This window comes from Cydia strobilella, chromosome 2 (genome assembly GCF_947568885.1).
Source record: "Cydia strobilella chromosome 2, ilCydStro3.1, whole genome shotgun sequence".
NCBI lineage: Eukaryota > Metazoa > Arthropoda > Insecta > Lepidoptera > Tortricidae > Cydia > Cydia strobilella.
Window position 1 is genome coordinate 1,251,483 of NC_086042.1, and position 21,215 is coordinate 1,272,697.

The 21,215-nt window shown below is 38.9% G+C and overlaps 1 protein-coding gene across 1 annotated transcript in view; it reads right to left on the reverse strand.

Annotated features, from left to right (window-relative positions):
* Nucleotides 1-3,143: 3,143 nt before the first annotated feature.
* Nucleotides 3,144-21,215, reverse strand: part of LOC134749139 (uncharacterized) — a 175,803-nt gene continuing 157,731 nt past the window's right edge. Inside the window, exons 14-28 of the mRNA XM_063684047.1 lie at nucleotides 20,794-20,988; nucleotides 19,202-19,296; nucleotides 18,112-18,187; nucleotides 17,782-17,952; nucleotides 16,875-16,983; nucleotides 15,111-15,275; nucleotides 14,053-14,186; nucleotides 12,761-12,906; nucleotides 12,449-12,554; nucleotides 10,874-11,163; nucleotides 10,117-10,225; nucleotides 8,963-9,059; nucleotides 7,697-7,757; nucleotides 7,351-7,434; nucleotides 3,144-7,274 (exon numbers count right to left, since the gene is read on the reverse strand). Of these exons, the coding sequence (XP_063540117.1) occupies nucleotides 6,981-7,274; nucleotides 7,351-7,434; nucleotides 7,697-7,757; nucleotides 8,963-9,059; nucleotides 10,117-10,225; nucleotides 10,874-11,163; nucleotides 12,449-12,554; nucleotides 12,761-12,906; nucleotides 14,053-14,186; nucleotides 15,111-15,275; nucleotides 16,875-16,983; nucleotides 17,782-17,952; nucleotides 18,112-18,187; nucleotides 19,202-19,296; nucleotides 20,794-20,988 (2,132 nt within the window). The 3' untranslated portion in view covers nucleotides 3,144-6,980. The remainder of the gene's footprint in view (nucleotides 7,275-7,350; nucleotides 7,435-7,696; nucleotides 7,758-8,962; nucleotides 9,060-10,116; nucleotides 10,226-10,873; nucleotides 11,164-12,448; nucleotides 12,555-12,760; nucleotides 12,907-14,052; nucleotides 14,187-15,110; nucleotides 15,276-16,874; nucleotides 16,984-17,781; nucleotides 17,953-18,111; nucleotides 18,188-19,201; nucleotides 19,297-20,793; nucleotides 20,989-21,215) is intronic.

Below are 21,215 nucleotides of genomic sequence, written 5' to 3' on the forward strand. Positions count from 1 at the left end.
TTGTATAAAGTGTAAAATTCTTAATTTTTTATGTTAAAAAAATATGCGAAAAAATATGCAGAATAATCAGAGGCACAAATTCAGGCTTAATTTTACATTATTTTCGAAAGGACGGACAAGCCAATGATTAAAATAATCAGTTTCAGAAATTGAATAGAACTGTTTTAAATTTCTAATAAAAGGATGAAATATAACATTTTATATGTAAAATATTTATTTTAGTATACTTTCATGGTTTAAACAAATGAAGTGTATCTTAAAGTATGCCCTTGACCTATCGGCGCAAAAATAATTTATGGGTATCAGTTGAAGGTTTTCTAATGAATAGTGCATTTAAGGCGAGTGCAATTATGCGCATAAAAATAAAACTTTTTATTCGCATAACTGCACTTTATTTAACATATAAAAAATAATACTTACGAGGGCCTAGTTTCTACTAATTTCTACGATACAACATGTGTTATCTATATGATTTCTATACCCATGAAAGTATACTTGTCAATCTAAGAACCTGATGAATACCTACTATTTACTATTTGTATCGTAAATATTACAGACATTACTTAAATACCTTAAACGACTAAACTACTAGTAATAAAAGTAAACATGAAATTTATAAAACAAGACAGAGTAGTAAAATTAAGTTAATACAATTTTATTCGATTTAATTCATTCTTTGAAATATGTAAAATATAAAGTTGTGAGAATACTAGGGTAATTTTATTAAAGGTTGTACACCCTTTTTTCAAATATAGATATTTTTTTAACCCTTGCTCAAAATAACGAGCTCTTTAGATCCTAATAAGGAGAAAAAAAGTGTCCCAAAATATTTTTTTTATATTTCCATACATATTTCGTTCCCTTCTTTCCGTTACCGTCATACAAAGTCTAAAAACGGTAACGTAGTGGAAATAAAACTAATGGAACACTTTTTCTCCTATTAAGATCGAATGAGCTCGTGATTGTGAGTAGAAAAAACATAAAAATGTCCAAATAAAAACAAAAAATTGTGTAGTGTAATAGGTACAACTTATAATGAAATGGCCCACTACTGCCTTGTTATTATTATTTTGCTTTGATTATAAATCTATTTCAACTGCTAGACTTATCTGTCCTAATCAATAAATGAAAATGTAAAAGTAGGTATATCTTAAACTATTGGAATACTAAAAACGTTGTACAGTATTCAGGTAGCCGTAATACGATAAGAAATTCATTTTGGTTCCTGGTTGATAATAATACAAATAAAAACTTAACAGTGATAAGTTCATAAATATTAAAAACAAAAAAAAAATGGTCAGAAATAAATATGTAACACAACCTCGAGTGAACTTGCGTAAGTAATAGCTACAAAATGTATATTAGCTTAAAAAGTATCACTAAAACTCTATTTTACAAATTATTTCGTAAAAATAAGGTATAGCGCTCAATTTGTTGAAAAGCGTTCATGTTTCTAGCTCCATTTATCCCCAGTAGCATTTATACGTCATTATGACGTCAGCGACGTCATTATGACGTAATAATGCCGTCATTATGACGTCATTTTGCTACCTGGGATTTAGTACTAGTTCGGTAGCATCTGAGACAAAAAAAGATATGTTTAACAGATCCTTGCACAATGTGGTGGACAAGTTGCTAAATTTGGCCGAACATAACTCATATTAAATTCATACTTCGCAAAATCCTGATGGCACTAGAAAAAAACCTGTGCTAAATATTAAGTATATGTCCACACAGACGTTTCCGTAATAAATGTTGGTTAATAAATAGATTTACGTAGATCAAAATAACGGAATTTAATTTTCAAAAGTTTATGCGGAAACCATCAGGGTTCCTGCGAAGTGTAGGTATCAAAAATTTCTATCATCAACGTCAATATTTTGTGCCATATTACAGACAAATTGTATAAGATGGCGTTAGCACACAAGTAAAATGTTAAACATAAAGACAACAGCAAAATTCTTGCACGCAAAATCAACATTATTTCAAAAATCCCAGCTTACCCGTCGAGTCTTTTCCAGAATCTAAATTTAGACCCTGTTAAAAAACCTAGCGTCGAAGATAAAATTCTAGATTTTTAAAAGACCTAACACTACGTCTAAGCCTAGTTAACTTAGAGTAATTGAAATTTCAGGTACATAGTCGGTGTTTTTTTTTTAATTTAAACTGAGTTTTATACTTTATTTTAAATATATTTACATAGCTGTTTGTGCTTTAAAAAGCCAGTGTCTTATTTGTATGTTAAATTTTATTATTGCTGAAAGTTCTTCCACATTATGTAAGTTAATGACAAAATAATACGGAGGCGGTAGTTTTTAAAACTATTTTTTAAATCCTCATCTGTTTTCTACCACTTTGTACCCAAACAACCGTTTGTCGTTAATTACTTATTAAATTATACTTTAAAAAACACAAACAGCATATTTTTTACAATTAATATAAATTGTACCTAGGTGCTTTTATTAAACCATTTAGGCCCACTTGCAAAAACCATTAACCCGGGGTTAACCTGTTAAACCTGGAGTTACCATGGTTACCAGTGGGTTACACTAGGTTAACGGTTTAACCGGTTAAACCCGGGTTAGTGGGATGGAGCAAGTAGCGCTTAGTGATAGTATTGATACGTTGTCTATGCAACGTGAATCAATAACTATATACCTGTTTAATTATTTTTTCTTAAAATAAACTTGAATACATATAATTAGAAAAGCAAACTAAATAGGCGTTTAATAATAAATTTTGTACCAAAACCCCTTAATAAAAGAAATATTTATATTTTAATAGACCGCCAAACTAGTTTTAATAATTAATTGCAAAAAAAAATCTCATAAGCCAAACTGGTAGTAACTATTTTTTGGGTTTCAAATAAAATTTAAGTCATTATAATTATGGTAAAAAAATGCATGTTAGAAAAATAATTAGCAAACTTCCTATTATTAATAAATAAATAAACTAACTAACCAGTAAATTATATAACCTTTCGGCATATCTACGGGGTCGATGGGTAATTAAATTACAGAAAACTTAATTTAACATTACGTAGCCCCAGTAGCATTTATACGTCATTATGACGTCAGCGACGTCATTATGACGTAATAATGCCGTGATTATGACTTCACTGACGTCATTTTGCTACCTGGGAGGTATTTTAAATTTTAAAAGAATCTTATAACGAAGAAAATGAGGTAGATATAATTGTGATATGGAATAAACAACCTTAGGATATAACCAAACGGAGTAGCCATTAACAGGCGTTCCCCTCTGACGAAAATAGTCGGCCAATGGTTATAAATGTATGGACTGACGTTTATCTGACATGGCTATTTTGACGTTCCCCTCCCCCGCAAAAATTGGCAGACTTTTTTGTACAGCAAATTACAGACAAGGCGTCTCCGTTGGTTATATGCTCCAAGTAAACAACGAACCTCAATGTCGTCAACGTAGCCAGTACCCGTACCATGAGCACTGACAGTGACAAAACAGACATATTCTATACATCTCGCTCGCACTTATACGTTAACTTAGTTACGTACACGCTAGCGTTTATGTCAGTGCCAAACTGGTGGAAGCCGTACAGGTGTTCAGAAATATTCTAATCAGTGTTGGCCGAAACGTTAATGCAATTAACTATTAACCAGTTAACTGGACAGACTGGTTAATGGTTAATTGCAATTAACGTTCGGCCAACACTGATTCTAATACATGGTTGACTAAACATAGTTTTGACAGCATTATAACGACGTAAACGTAAAAATTCGTAGTAGTTTTTTTATATACAGGTTGGAAAAAAATTATAGGCCCTGGAGGGAAAGTGCCTTAAAACCTTAAGTTAGGTAATTTAACTTAAAGGAAACATTCTTTTATTTTTAAAAAGAAACAAAACTGCATTTAAAGATTTTTCACTTTTAATTTCGCTTTTCTAAAAATATTCTTGAGTAAAAAGTATTTTTAAATATGGATATTTTGTACGACAAACGAGTGTTAGACCTAATGTTTCTTCGAGAAATGTTATCATTAACATTAACTGTATCGACTAGTAGAATAAAATAGCGTGTTTATTTTTGGAATTTTTAATCGGTTCGATCCCGGGCGAGACATTCATTCATTCTTTCATTCATTCATTCATTCAATCAATGTTTCCTTTAAGTAAACTAAGCTAACTTAAGGTTTTAAGGTACTTTCCCTCCAGGGCCCATAATTTTTTCTACACTGTATATAGGCATACGAGCAGACGAATCACCTGATGGTAAGTGATTACCGTCACCCATGGACACCTGCAACACCAGAGAAGCTGCAAGTGCATTGCCGGCATTTAAGACGACAATTGGACGTAATTTAGGGAAAAGGATCCAATCCACAAAAATCTGTTAATAAAATTTGAACTTTCTCTCAAAGGGAAAAGTCGAACTTAAACTATCGTGAGAGATACATATTTCAAAATATCACACACTCGTGCCTGAGGAAGGATTCCCAAAGAATCCGAAACATGTCGCCAAAAGCGACTAAAAATAATAGTGAGTGAAACCGTACTGATCTAAATTATGGATGGTATAGAATGGATGCCAATCTCTTAAGGCAGAATTGTTGCAAAAGTTATCGCTTTTAGCTTTAAATAATAGTTCCTAATCTCTCCGGTGGCGCTAGTTAGGCTCTGGGACATAAGGCAATAAATAACCCGACCAAATTACGTAGGTTGTTTTTGGTAGTATTTCCGTGTATGGTGGCGCCGCCTAATTACTGTTTTTTGATGGACACTTTTCATACATAGAGATTTGGCTCCTCTATATAGTCTCCATGGATCTAAATGTTTTGAAAGGAAAAGTCATTCATTTAAATGACAATTTTTAGAGGATGGATCCTTTTCGCTAAACTACGTATTCATTAGTAGTAGAGTCTGTGCGAGAACAAGTCGTAGAATGTATTTTTTTCCTTATATTCCAAGACCTCTCTTTCCGCACAGACTCTATATTATAGAGAAGTAAATTTTGACAGTTATGAAATGACTCTTATATTTACGAAGCTAAGACCTACCGTTTAACAGATAGCCTTAGTGTCATATATATATGTACCATTTTCAACCAAACGGGTACTTATTGGCGCTATTTCCATATAGTTTCCATTTGAAATCAACCTTATCGACAAGCCACAATGGGGTACCTTTTGGTTGAAACCGTCACATATAAGAGTCAATTCATAACTGTCAAAATCTTCTTCTTCAATTCACTTCTGTCAAAGACTTATCTGCGTTACTTTAGTAGTTTCAAATGTTTTACGTTGGTATCTATCGGGTGGAATACATTTTTCAAAAAAATGTTCGCAATGTTGTTAAAAGAATATATCTGAACACCGAAAACATTTTAGTTTAAACAGTTAACATAAATTACCACAAACATGGGAAAAATAGCGATGGTGCGTCTAACTTGGAATAACTTTGAATTCAATAACGTGTATACTAGAATTTAATACCATTTCATATCAGTTAGTTCGTTGTAATAATTATTATTTATATATTTTGTTTACGAATTATTTTTACACTATCTACTTGTTTTCTCTTAGGTTTTTAAGTATCCTAGTTTGAATAACTTTCTATTGTAAAAGTGTTAAGGTAACATGTCTCTTCGTTACATGCGCTAATAGACACAGTATAATAAAATCTAAACAAATTATAAAACATAATAAATAAACTTAGGCATACATGGAAATAATTAACGTACCTAACTGAAAGATGGACCTACATTTTTGGGCACTGTCATATTTCTAACTATCGCATTGTCGAAGTCATTATTCTTATATTAATTGTGGAAATAAATGCTGAGGATGCTCGTTCCTGTCATTTCTGTGTAAAACTCTTATTACATTCGAAATATGGGGCTATTTTCTAGTTCTAAATCAGTCCTGAAATCTAGGCGCATGTAACGAAGAAACAAAAGATGTGTGTAACATGATTATATGTACCTATATTTATATGTGCGTTGGAAAATAGTTGCGCTACACACAGATATTTGGAGGTCGAATGTCCTAACGACAAATTTCCGATGTTCAAAGGCAATCAAAGTATTTTACAGATGGCACCATCGTAGATTTCACCTGTCAATCCTACGAATAGTGTCACTGCTTACTTCTGTTTTGAATTTTATGGCTTGGATGGCTCTTTAAGCCAAATCTCATAAAACAAAACTAGAGACAGGTAAAACGTATGCTGGCGGCATCTATAAAACCCTTTAACAGTTTCTAACCCCGTTGTATTCTGCCGTATGACATTGTCCTAATCTCTGTCAGTAGCAGCACATCTTTAAAAGGTACGTAGTATGTATGTGTACAATCTGAGTCGTACAGTAGGTAGGTGTATAATATAATCAATGGAATTGGAATGCAAATTGTGAAGGTAACTTATAGCGTCTCAGGCTTTGTCTAAAAACTGTCTATGAAAATCAGAAAACACAATGAACCGTCGTTTAACATCGATAAATACTTTAAATGTTATGTACACGTGAATTTAGGTACTATAATGTGTGTTTGGATTTCATTTTGGTCTATATTTTGTACGATTTTGTTGCACTAACGGTGAAACTAGGCTATTAGACAGGAAGTCCGGTGTCAGAGGCACTGTAATTATAGACATACGCATAGCGGGCGCCACGGCCATATTATTGTCTCCACGCTGTTTCCAAATAATCTCAGGCCGATTTAATAACTCTAATATAGGTACACGCCAAATCGGGCTATAGTTATATACAACACAGCGTAACAAAGTGCGCGAGGATGGCTCCGCGCTTGAAAGAACCGATAAATTACACTTTGTACTCGTAGTTGTTATCAAAAATCAGCCTTACATCGTTAAAAATAAAGTCTATTAGGAACAAAACACGCCAAGCTATCCTCGCGCCGTCCTAAACAGTCTCCAGTAACTAGCAGCCCGAAGCCCTGCGAGGGATCGCCTAACCCTGTGTAATTCGGGGGTGGGGGCGAGAGGGGGTGTCTCAACCGTTGGGTTGAAGCGTGGGTTGAATTTTGCTGTTGTCTAGCGTAAATTCCGAGCTCCGAGTGATTTCGGAGTTCATGTTATCGTCAGGTAGTTTATTGAAGGAGTTGTTGGTGCTGAGGTCGCGGGAGGATCTTGAGGTGTCGAAGTCGGGGCGTCGAGAGGCGTCGAGGAGGTACGACGCGGACGAGTCGGCCTCGAGGACGGTCTCGAGCGTCGTGTCGGCGTCGTGTCGCGACACGTCGAACGGCTCGTAGCGGGCCTTCTTCATCTTACCGTTCGGGGTTTTCGACTGTCGGAGGGAAAGTTTTTTGTTGAGTAGAGTATTTAGGGAAATTTTGACAATTTTGTTTAGTTGCTATACTGACCGTGGGGTTCTCAGTGATGTGTACATAACCGTTGAGGAGCGGCTCCCCTGCGGCACCGCCGTTTGCCAGGCGACCTCCAATATTCTGTTAAAAAAAACCAAGTAATATAAGTCTCACTTAAGGAACATATTCAGTGTCTATTGTCATTATCATCAACCTGCCACAACGTTTAAAAAAATATATTTTAAGGGTTTTTAATTGTAGATTATTTGGTAATAAAAAGGATAAGTTCGCCTTTGTACTGCCTATCCTGTGTCATATTTGTGTTTTGTACAATAAAGAGTTTATACATACATACATAATAATGACAGCGAAACAAGTGGTTTGTAGAAATTGGACAACGTACCTTCATTTCCGAGCTCTCTCCTTCGTGTCCCTCGACAGGGGACATGGTCCTTCGTCGCGATCTGTGTGTAAAAGTATCTTTAATTATTGAAAATTCACTTTGTTCTTGTAAAATGTATGAATCACTTGGGTATAATTTGTGTGCATTTAAAACTAATACGCATTTAAATAATGGCCGGGCTTGCATTTTTTTGCTACCTTTTAAAGATTAAAATGGTTGGCCATGTAGACTATGTGAACATTATAGTTGCCCATAATTTTAAAACTAACACAGGACTTAATCGCGTATTCACGTACAACCAAACCACCAACCGCTACGTGGGACCAAACCACTGGATTGAGCTCCATAATCCCAAAGTCCTCTCAACGGAACGTCTTTAATCGAATTCAAACTATCGTGAAACTTAGCGGTTAGGCTCTCCGAAACATGTCGCGCGAGTGACTAAAAATACGTGAGTTGAACGTCTTTACTACAGCAGGAAGGTACGTGAACCAATTGAAATAAGAAAACATCGAAATTTCAATCAATATGAGGGACAGGGGATTTCGTCTTCGTGGAATCTAGTAATTAGCAAATGTAAGGGGGAAAAAACATCCCACCACATACCATCGGATGTAGTTGTGTGTAAAGTGACAACCCTAGCGTACAAGTTAATAATCAAGATCAAGTGCGGGTAGTTCGCAAAACCCGCGCGGCAAGAAGATGTTGATACAATTCCTCGCCAGTCTGCCTGTGACCACGAACGAAACGTCACGTTCGAAACGTCAGGCCATAAATAAACGTAAGTTTGTACGCAATTAAGGCGGTTCCCTGAGCCAGAAGGCGAAAAATCTCCTTATATGATCATGTTTTTCTAAGAGGCGTTGATATTCGTAGACGTGGAAAAAATATATGTAGTTCTTGACTATATTATCTTTAATAACATAGCTTCCGATACACGAATTATGATACTTCGCTCGATACAATTAATTCCCAAAGTAACCTCTAACTCGGACTTTTAATCAAACTTTACTCGATTATTTATTATGTTATACTATAAACAAAAAAAGAAGAAAAGACAATATTAACTTAAATACTAAGTTCATAGCTTTCGAATTTCGATATTGTAAGGTAACGTTTTTAAAATAAATAAAAATCGACAAAATTCGATCAGAATTAAAAGTTGGCGCGCATGATCTTTCCCGTTCTTTCTTGGGAAATGTGACAGTGACAGCGGCAAACCGATGGAACGGCCTTATTTTTAAAATGATAAGCGTGAGAAGTTACCTCGCCGGTGAAGCGGCCATTTTGGTGCGCCGCCACGCCAGCAGCGCGGCCGCCGCCAGCAGCAGCAGCACGCACGCCGCGCACCCGATGCCCACGCCTGTCAAAAAAGCTAACACATTATTACAAACGCGTCACACTTGTGGCCGGGTGCGGTTTGTGGAGACTGGTCTGTTTAAACTTTAATTTACATACAAGCAAAATAATAATAATAATGCATCAACAATAACAAGATATATACAGTGGTACTACGTAAACGAAATTAATAACTAGCTTAAATCTAAAATAGGCCCTTGAGGCATTGTACCAAGGATGCTGGCGGTATTTTCCCGCTGTATCGCAATGCTGATACGTTGTGCGAGAAAGCCGCCAGCTCTTCGGTCACCAGTTACGTCAACCAGACGCTTCGCGATTTCTGCAAACAACTTATGCGCGCTGGGACCCCATGGACCTAGAGTTTCAACTCCAAATGGAATGAAATGATACTCTCTACCGAGGCTCTTATATTTATTACGTTTTAAAATTTCGGCGCTTTCCGCCGCTCCAACAATTAAGTATAAAATACAACTAACTGCAACTAACAATTCAAACTAACTTATAAGTATTTATTACAGTTACATAGAGATATATAAGGTCTCATAACGTCGAATTACATAAAAAAAACTATAATAATAATATTAAAAAAAACACACATACATTTAAAAAATCTAAAATTATTTAGAGGTGTAATTGACTCCAAGTGTCAGAACTATACCAAAGATCCCGAGGGGCTACAGTATGGGGTTCTTCAAAAATGGAGTGTAGGTACAGGTTTTTAAAGGGTCGGCAACGCGCATGTAATATCTCTGGTGTTACAGGCGTCTATAGGCTACGGTGTCTGCTTACCATCCGTATGCTTGTTTGCCACCGACGTGGTATAAAAAAAAACTTAACATTAGCAGGGACGCTAAAATTATGGGGCTTCTGTAGGCCGAGAACATGTTTGTCGCGACAGTATCTCGCCGCGTCATAGTATCTACCCGTCTTTTACTAACTGTATGAATTAAAAGGGGGATGGGTAGTCAATGTCGCGGCGAGATACTCTCGCGCCAATCATGTGCTAGCCCGGCTGTGTTGTCCAAAAGCTCCGGGTAATTATTATTGGAAGAGTTTCTCACCCACGGCGAGGGAGGGCGGCTCCGGGGCCGGGGGCACGGTGAGCACCTGGCCCGTGCCCTGCGCCGTCACCGTCACGAACGTCGGCAGGGACAGGTCTACACCCACGAGCTGTCAACAGCAATACAATATTAAAAATATACTTAAGGGACCCGAGGTTTTCATCGATTTTTGACAAGTTTTGAATCGTATCTCCTACTTTTGCACTACATATTCATACTAATATTATAAATGCGAAAGTGTGTCTGTCTGTCTGTTACCTCTTCACGCTTAAACCGCTGAACCGATTTAGTTGAAATTTGGTATACAGATAGTTTGAGTCCCGGGAAAGGACATAGGATACTTTTTATCCCAGAACTCACTCCTCAATGGGGTGACAAGGGGGGTGGAAATTTGTATGGGTAATCAATAACCGCTGAACCGATTTAGATGAAACTTGGTATGAGGATAGTTTGAGCTGTGGGGAAGGATATAGAATAATTTATATTCCCGAAATCATCCCTTATGGGTGTAAAAAATGAGGTGGAAATTTACAGAGTCGACCAGTTTGAGCACTCTGAGACCAGTGCCAACACTGTGATACCACTTGTATACACATAGACAGATAGACAATGTTTACCTGAACATGATTCTCAGTGACGTTGACAACGCGCCATTTCCCGAGCAGCTGCGTGATGTTCTGCCCGAACTTGACCTCTCTGGGGCCGTGCCGACCCACGACACTGTGATACCACTTGTATACACATATACAATGTTTACCTGAACATGGTTCTCAGTGACGTTGACAACGCGCCACTTTTCAAGAGGCTGCGTGATGTTCTGCGCGAACTTGACCACTCTGGGGCCACTGCCGACCCACGACACTGTGATACCACTTGTATACACATATACAATGTTTACCTGAACATGGTTCTCAGTGACGTTGACAACGCGCCACTTTTCAAGAGGCTGCGTGATGTTCTGCGCGAACTTGACCACTCTGGGGCCACTGCCGACCCACGACACTGTGATGCCGCTGCTTGTGTACACGTAGGATAGGTCCTTGGCGTCTGAAAGGTCATTTAAATGGATCAGAATACTATCCTACGACCTACGAGATATATACAGATATGGTAGGGACATCAAAGGTCGCTTGACAAGAGAGTGCCCAGGCCAGCCTTTGTGATCTAGGATCTAGCGCGGATGCTACGTAAAAAACTATAAATTCAAATATATGACATTCTTCTAGAAACAATATTACTAATGTCAAGACATTAATGTAAAAGTGCAATAAATTTCGTTATTTCCATAATTCGACAATACACAAAAGTCAAGAAAATAGTTCGCGCCTAATAAGCGCGTTAACACAAGATACCTATAAGAAACTTCCGAATTTTACATAAATTTATTTTATGTAAAATTTTCGAGATATTTTCCAACTTTTTGGAAACTTTTCGCAACTAGCACAAATAAATAAAATAAAAAGCCTTTATTAATTCTCTACATAAAAAAAAAATATGTTTATAAAAGTAAAAAAAAGTTATATTTCTATTGTGTAGAGACCCCTCTACGGGTGAAGGCCTCCTCCAGATTCAGCCAGTTTTCCTGTCCTTGGCCTTCTGTGACCAGTCTTGACCGGCTGTAGCCACGATTTCGTCGAGCCATTTTTCTTTAGGTTTCCCTTTGTTTCTTGTCCCCGAAGGGGCCCTTCGGTGGGGGTCATAGGGTGGTTATTTTTGCCCATTTGTCCCTATGCAAACGTGCTGTATGGCCACACCATTTCTATTTTAATTTTTGCGCAAATAATAATGCGTCGATTACACCAGTTATTTGCCGTATGTCTTTGCTCTTCTTTTTATGGATTAATTTTATATTAAGTATGGATCTTTCCATGGCGCGTTGGCAACGTTGTATTTTATGCGTGGTAGATATGGATATACAATCAACAAGCGCGGAATAAAACTAGCACAAGCCGGCACTTAATTTTTTGATGAAATCTAACTGTAATCTCTTAAGAAAACTTTTTAAGGCAATCCATTTTACAGCCAAAGCGGGCACTAAGCTACAACTTGACGACGTAGCCAGGGTTATTTTGGCTAGAATTTGGAAATTTAAAAGTTACATACTGTTAACTACTGAAATGACGATTCATAAACACAACACTATTTTTGGAGCATCACTAGCACTTGGCATGCGCCATATTGGATAACGGAGTTGGATCGATAGCGTTGCTGAGATTAGGTTATGCATTTTATAAAGAATTCCATCGGAGCTGAATGTTCTGTGTAAGTTATTAATACCTACTATAATTCTACCTTTATTATAAAAACAAAATGACTATTTTAATACACTTACCGAGATCCTTAATCTGAGGCGGGATAGTGAGAGTGTCGCTTCCGGCTTTGCCTTCGTTGCTGATTACCTCCACGTAGGTCTCCGAGTTCGGATCCAGACCGGTCAACTGTAAAAAATACATTTTCAGTCATATACCTATGTTGTCAGATCAGATTTTGATAATTTCATGAAATGCCATTTTATAATTGATTAGCTTAGGTTTCTGCATGGCTCTGACTGTAAGCCTTCCGTTTCGCTTTTAAAGTACGACCAAAAGTACTCCGGGATTTTGAACAATACAAATACTCTACAAAACAAAGACCATTGACTCACGAGTACGGTGTTCCCATCAGTGTTGACCGTGGACCAGTCGCCCAGCGGTATCAGCTTCTGCCTGTGTCGCACGGTGTACCGGCCGACTCCGTTCCACGACACTCGCACTGTCGTGGTGTTGATGTACTTGTAGATCAACTTCGCGTCTGTGAATTGTAAAATTAATTGATCATTAGCTTATGGAAATATTAAAAATATTACGTTTGACAAGTACTTATATGTCTGCCTGTTTATTATCAACTGTGTGATCTTCAACCGTATAGGTTAAAGGAAAAAAAATCAGTCCTAGTCATGATCAACATCATCGGCGAAACCAAGTCAGCAAGACTCCGCTGGCTTGGTCATCTCGAGAGAATGACAGGCGATAGGGCAGCCAAAAGGGCCTACGTTGGACGCCAAATAGGTCGACGCCCAGCAGGTCGTCCTAAGTACTGCTGGAGAGACCAAGTCGAGAAAGATCTACGCGCCCTGCAATCCGAAAACTGGGAGGAGATCGCACAAAACAGGGTATGTTGGCGCCAACTCGTATCGGAGGCCAATACTCACTTCGGGTCGCTGAGCCACCAGCGGAGTTAGTTAGTTAGTTAGTCAATCTGATGAAAATATGGGAAGTGATCATTTGACAAGGAGACTCACGAGTGGGGCTCAATGATTATCATGATAATCGTAAAGCACTTATTTTTAATAGTTCTGAAGATATTCAGCTAATGAGTTTGGGGTGGTGTGCGATACATACATTTAGGTTATAATAGAAATGTTGACTATTTTTTAGAACTGTTTTCATTTTATAGACACGTAATTATTGCAAAAAAATTTTTTTTAATTTTTGTTCATTAATTTTTATTAAAAATTCGACGTTAATTAGTTTAGTGTTTAAATTTCGCGCAAAAACGCTCCAAGCTGTCACGTGATCTGAATGACGTAACGAGGTGATAAACAAACGACTGTCAGTGCCAGAGGACTACGGTTTGACAACTTGTCTGCGCCTGTTTCTCACAACGTGACGTCACGCGCTCCGATTTGCGTTTGCAGTGACGTGATGCTGGGCATTATTTTAATTACTTTTAATTATTTTTAATTAATTTATTACGCATATTTACACTTACAAAATATGATTTTCAGCATTCTAATATTCCCTGCTATGGTAAAATCATAAAACTTTATATATTCGCGATTCATGTCAACATCCCTATTGTTCTTTTTGTCTCCCAGATAGCTTTAAAATTGGTGAAACTAAAGCCTACAATTTAGTATTTAGTTTTGGGAACACAAGAGACATTTTTATGCCTTACCTTCCTCAGCCAACGTTGACACTCGGTACGGCAGCTGGGCTTCAACAGCCTCGAGGTCTTGCAGCTGCGTCTCCACGCGCACTTCGTAGTCACTGGCCGGCTGGAGGTTGTCTATCGTTACTGAGTGTTTATCGCTGCAATATAACACATAATGGATGAGGATCGGAACGTGAAAAGAGCATACCTGGGCCGCCCAGCAAGAAGACGTCCTATTGAACGCCCCAGGTATCGCTGGTGCGACAGGGTGGAGGCGGATCTGCGCGAACCGAGTCACCAATTGGCGAGAGGTCGCACAGGATCGAGAAAAGTGGCGCTGTCTTGTGTCGGAGGCAAAGTCTCATTTTGGGTCGCTGAGGCAACGGAGTAAGTAAGTAAGTATAACACATAATATGATGAGTAAAATAATTCATAATTCATAATTTATTGCATATTAATCATGTGGTACAAAACAGATATTACATCAGGGTAAGTTCATAATGAACCCTGTTAGGGAACAGCACGTATTTCTCAAAACTAAACTATAACTAGGAGGTGAGTGCAGGTATATTATAGGTATGTACATAGATTAAAATTAACGCATTTTGATACTTATGTTCAAGATGATTAAAAGCTAATATTTATTATGTTATACTTATTTTATTATATTAATTACTTATTATTTTATCATAATCTTTTTATTTTATTATAATCAGTTAGAATTAGGTACTTATCTGGGTACTATTTTGATAGGTACCATTGATTTATTTTATCTTTATCTTTATTTTCTTTACTTAATTAAAGTTCTCGAAGCACTATTTTGGGTGTGAAGTAGAAATGAGGAGGAATTAGCTCCATGCATGTTTTTTTGCAATCATAATTTATATCATCATTTGCAATATTTGAAACGATGAAAAATTATGAGCGGTTGTAACGCTCATAATTTTAGGCACGAATTCGACAGAGCGTGATGACGTCACGCGTTGAACGGTCCAACTGACGTTTGCTACTAATGACACTCATGTGAACTAACCTGTCGAACGCGTGACGTCATGTGACGTTTAATTAAAGAAAGTACTTACCTGTACTGACAGTTGCCATCGTCACTCGAGGGATCGTCAATCTTGAGCACGCAGACCAGGAACTTGTACTTCCTGGGCGCCAGGTCGTCGGTCTCCCACTGCACGGTGAAGCCGCGCGTCGTGATCTTCGTCACTTGAATGTTTCGAGGCGTTGCTAGCACGTCACTGTCATTTAAAATTACTGTCAATTATTGCTGTGAAGATGTTTTCGCCAATTTGACACTACGTACATGTTTGAGTTAAAAAAGGGAAGGAAGAATTATATCGATATAAGTTCGCCTTTGATTCTCAATTTCATTCAAATTGCATCTTGACTTTGTATTACGCTTACAACACCTTCTACTATAAACTGTTGTGAGACATACTAACACTAAATAATTTCACGGTTAAGACTCACTTGTTTTAGTCACTCGCGCGACATGTTTCCGAGAGCCTAGGTCTCCTTTCTCAAGCACTAATAGTGCGAGCAGCGTTCACGACGACCGTGTTAACCGTGTATTGCGTACTGCCGCGCGCCGCGTCGCTCGCTGCGCGCGCCAAGAAAGCCGGTTGGGGGAGGTCTTGCGCTATCGTTGTAGGCGGGCATAGTGGTGTGTTTGGGTTTGGGTCACCTTACACTTGTAGCGACACACAGCGACGCGCAGCGGGCGACGCGGCGCGCGGCAACACGCAGTACACGGTCGTCGTGAACGCTGCTCGCACGCTTGAGAAAGGAGACCTAGGCTCTCCGAAACATGTCGTGCGAGTGACTAAAACAAGTGAGTCTACCGTGAAATTATTTAATCCTTCTACTATCTTGTTTGTCGCCGGTCCTATTGGAATACCCTCCTCTAATTGAGGGGGGATTTAAATCTTCTCGGGGCAGAGGTGTAGGGTTAGAGCCGGCGTAGCTTTATTTGACGTTTATAAGCGCATTGTTATATGCCTACATGAATAATAAACTATCTTTATCTTTAACCAGTATCTGGTCAGTTCTAACGTAACCTACTTTTCTGGCAGCCGATTTTCCCCTAGCATTCTTATGTTTAGCATTATTAGGCCTTGCCCACTTAGTTCGTATTTTTTTAGCATTAGAAAAAAGGTAAACAATGTCTACATCTAAAGGTAAACGTGTCTTTTTTATTGAAAATATTGAAAAACGCTTTAAAAATAGATTGCAAATAGACGCGGGAAAATGATTGGACACTTAATACGACACGACTACTTCTTTAAAACTATCCTGGAGGGGCGGATAGGAAGGAAGCGGGGTAGAGGAAAACCCAGACGCAGCTTTTTAGATCAAGTGAAAGAAAAAGTAGGGGTCGTGTCGTATCAAAAAGTCAAAGAGCTGGCGCGGGATAGGGAAAGCTGGAAGATACTCCACCGACAAGAGAATAACTCTTAAGTTAATGATGATGATGAAAAGAGAGTATATTATTTATAATTGTAACATATTTGCTGTGACTTACTATTTTTCAAAAGTGATTTTTAATAAAAAGTATTATGGTTCAAGATCGTTTACCTTCTAAAAAAAACCGGACAAGTGCGAGTCGGACTCGCCCACCGAGGGTTCCGTACTTTTTAGTATTTGTTGTTATAGCGGCAAAATTTCAACTGTCTAGCTCTCATGGTCCATAAGATACAGCCTGGTAACAGACAGACGGACAGACGGCCAGACGGACAGACGGACAGCGGAGTCTTAGTAATAGGGTCCCGTTTTTACCCTTTGGGTACGGAACCCTAAAAAAGAAATAAATTGGCAGTCGGTTGGCGATCAAACCTCACCCAGTGCTAAGGTCCAAGGACCGCCACGGCACGCTGCTCAGGTTCTGCTGCAGCCAGGGTCGAGTCCGGGTGCCCAGCACGCGGATTTGAAGGTCACCATCTTCGGGAACTAGAAAGAAAATAAAGTAGGTGGTTATTAGTAGAAATACTCTGAAACTGCATAAATTGCTCGGTAAATGAGTACTTTGCCTGTCACATAGTATTTTGCATGGTACAATCGGTAATCGGTCAAAGGGTAATCGCTTTCGTAAAAATTCTACACCAATTATTGGGATTATAGAAATAAAACTATGAAATCGGTTTTTTTTTTCATTTATTTTATTAACACAAAGTATATACATTTTAAAAACTATAACAGCGAACAAAGCCCCCTAAGGCTTAACTGCCGCTGTAACGAACAAATTATATCGCGTATATTCAATATACGCGATATAATCCGTTTTCATAGTTTTATTTCATGAGTAACTATCGCGGTAACCGAAGACAATATTATTGGGATTATAGGTTGCCAAAAGCGGATCCAGAGCACTTTTGGGTTGCAACAGAAAATGCTACGATGAAAAAGGGGGAGGTTCAATCCGGAGGTCGCGGCTTCAAACCCCGGCTCGTAATGAATTTTTCGGAACTTATGTACGAAATATCATTTGATATTTACCAGTCGCTTTTCGGTGAAGGAAAACATATAATAAGGCCTAGTTTACCCTCTGGGTTGGAAGGTCAAATGGCAGTACCTAAAAACTCTTGGGATCAGCTGCCAAGCGAACCCCAGGTTCTCATGAGAAAAAGAAGGAGGCTATACCCAGGTAGCAAAGTGACGTAAGCGACGTCATAATGACGTAATTATGGCGTCATTATGACGTTGCTGACGTCATAATGACGTATAAATGCTGTTAGGGCATCTACTTACTATCTAAAGTATAGTTCGTGACCGTCGCATCCAAAGTCACATTGGTGACTGCGTCATGGTCGTCTGCCATCCTACTCTGCAGGATCCACTCCACCACCCCAGGAGTCTGCTTTGCGAACTTCTGCCATGACACCAACACCGATTTGTCATGTTTCGTCAGATTGATTGGAACTGGAAAAGACGCAGGCACTGTTGTACAGATTTAAATAACTTGCAAATCGTCAGGTGACAACCAAAACTCACTAATTACTACCACAAGTAAGCGTATATTTTTTAATTTTTCCTTTAGTATAAAATAAGGTACCTTGCTTATTTTAAATTCCATCTTACCTCCTTGTCCTTGGCAGACCACGAAATCCGAAAAGTCAGTGGCAGCACCCTTGGCAGATTGAATATATGCGCGAACCTGCAATATACAAATTCCTTTCTATGTGCATACTTGAGCAAATGTGACGTTTCAATCAAAAAGTAACCACATTGCCGCATGCCATAAGGACGCTCTGACAGGACGCAGCGACAAAGTGGTACCTTTTGATTGAGAACACCACAAATAAATCTAAATTTAACATTAAAATTAAAATCATGATAATTTACTAAAGCAGGGATGCTAAACACGGAAAATTTCGTAGGTACATTGACCCGCTTGTTCCTATCTCTATTGCACGCGCGTAGGTTATATCGCTGTCTCGCTGATGATGCCGGCGGTTAATAACACCGTGCGAGTGAAACAGCAATATAGATATGCGCGGCGATAGAGATAGGAACAGGCGAGTCGATGTACGAAATTATTCGCGCTTATCGTCCTTAGTTTAGAGAAACAGACTTATGGCGTTATTCAATCGTTTGTCTTTATCTCTCATTTTGAATTATGTATTTGTAAGAAAGGGAAATAATTTAACTAAATCAGGACCGTAAAGTTTTATGATTAAGGGATTAAATCTACTTTGCTTAAACAGGGGGTTACAGGAAAACGTTACGGCGTTACACGGGGCGGGTGGAGGATCAAAATTTTCGAAAATTGCGTTACGTAATATATGAACGCCCTCTTACAGTGGTATCCGACATCAGATAGGACAATGTGAATGTGACATTCAAACCTTCAAGAAAAGAGTGTATTCCCATCTTAAACGCCTGCAACGCACTTACAACAACTCTGGTGTTGCAGGTGTCCATGGGCGGCGGTAATCGCTTACCATCAGGCGATTATCCTGCTCGTTTGCCTCCTAAATGGGGCATTTTCTATGAAAAGGGACCTTATTGTCGATGGCGCTTACGCCGCACAGCGCCGCGCGGCATTGTATTTATATCGGAGCATCGTTAATAATGGCGTAAGCGCCATCGACAATAATGTCCCTTTTTATAGAAAATACCACATATCATTAAAAAACGTCATAAGCTGAAAACAATATGCAAAGCATACTTGAAAACGGTATGGCGTCAGCGCTTTAGGTACGCTAACCACGGCGCGAGGGTCTTGCACGGGTGGTCCTAGCGGCATCCCTGTTCCACCAGGCTCTGGAAAAAAAGGACAGAAATATAAACGGCGAAGCAGTTACTGTTCAAATCTAGAGGACTTATTTAGCAAAAAATCGCAGAAAGGTAGCTTTCACTAGACTTATATTGACCGGAATATTGACTTGTTTGAGCTCCCGATATTTCGACGCAGTTACATGCATCATGTTCACGGGTGACTGAAGATGCGGGCGGGTGGGTGTCAAAGTTGTGTATAGAATATATAATAGAATATATTTTATTTGTAGTAATTGTACATCTTCATATTCAAAATTCGCGTCGGCTGCGTTCGCTTTCAACGTTACCACCGGTCGCATTCACACTCGTTGGTAGTTGCACCATCCGCACTTGACAGACTGATCAACGTCACTCGGCGCGCCGCGGCGGTTTACTATGAAACTTTCCATACAATAAAATTTAGCGAACTCTTTAAAGATGACAAACAGTTGGTGCAACCGACCCTAAGCAAATCAGCGAGACGTATCATAAACTATAAAATCTGTAAATGACATCAATTTTTGGGTTTCTAATATGTCATAGTCAAGCTGTGGAATGTCTCTGAGACCTCCTTAAAACCTTGAGCTGTAATGTCTTAAGGCATAAGCATAGAGAAATATAAGTAAAGAAAGTGACCTCCATACATCAGTTTTCTTGTTAAAACGCGCCTTATTTCGTAGTCTACATCCAGCGTTAAGTAGAGGAACTCTCAGTACTGCTAATCGACAATAGATGTAGTGGCAAACAAATAGTCTAATGCTCAACGATTTTCAGCTAATATTATAACCAGAGCACAGAATAAGTAATAGTGTTATCATACAGAACGGCCACGCACCGCCCCTCCCCGACTCGAATTATCTCGCCCCGCGACACCAGATTGACGACCGTTTGCCGGCCGCTCAGTACTATTTTTAAGCAACTTACACTATGACGCATGATGCGTGTACAGACGTGCCGTTCACACATAGAAACGGAGGTGATTTTTGATGTATAGCGCGTCCGCCCTCCAGACAAACCGTAGGAGTAAAAATAGAGTTCCGTTCCGGCATGCTGAGATGGGGCCATTTCGTGACACTTTATTTTCATGTTCTTTTAATGTATGTCTATTGTCTGTGTGTGTGTTTACGAATAAAGTATTCTATTCTATTCTATTCTATTAGACTTTTTGTTTGCCGCTTCATCTATTATCGAGTAACAGTACTGAGAGTTCCGCTACTTGGCGCTAGATGTCGACTACGAAATAAGGTGCGAAAACTGGTATGGAGTTACCACTCTTTCTTTACTTATATTTCCCTATGGGCATAAGCCGCACTTCTGTAGGTAGGCGCCGGACTAGAACTTCCTAAACACCCACCCTAACAGCATTTATACGTTATTATGACGTCAGCGACGTCACTATGACGCCATAATTACGTGATTATTACGTCATAATGACGTCGCTTTGCTGCCTGGGCAGGAGGGTTCACTAGATATCCTAAGACTTTAATCTACATAAATACATACCTTGCGCCGTAGTGTGCACTGTATAAGCCAGCACATCCGTAGGCACTGGAGCCCAACGCACGAGCACCTCCTGAGCCCCTAGCGGAGCGCACGTGATATCTTGAGGAGCAGCGATGGCCGGCGGCCCTGTAACTGTCAGCGTCGCCCACGCTGAGGCCGTTGACACGTTGTTGCTTGCGAAACATTGGTATACACCTGCATTGATGAAGTTTAGTCAACAATCTTATTCCATTTAGGTATTTATGGAATAGCAAAAACTACCTTTGGTTCGTAAAGAAAATTCTCGATAAAACAAGCGCAAGAAGCTAGGCGGGGTTTGTTTAACTTTTAATAAAAAGTTAAGCTTATTTGACGCTTTAGAGCTTTCACATTGTCGGATTCGATATCGGATGTATGATCCGACATCCGCGTAGTCAGGCCGC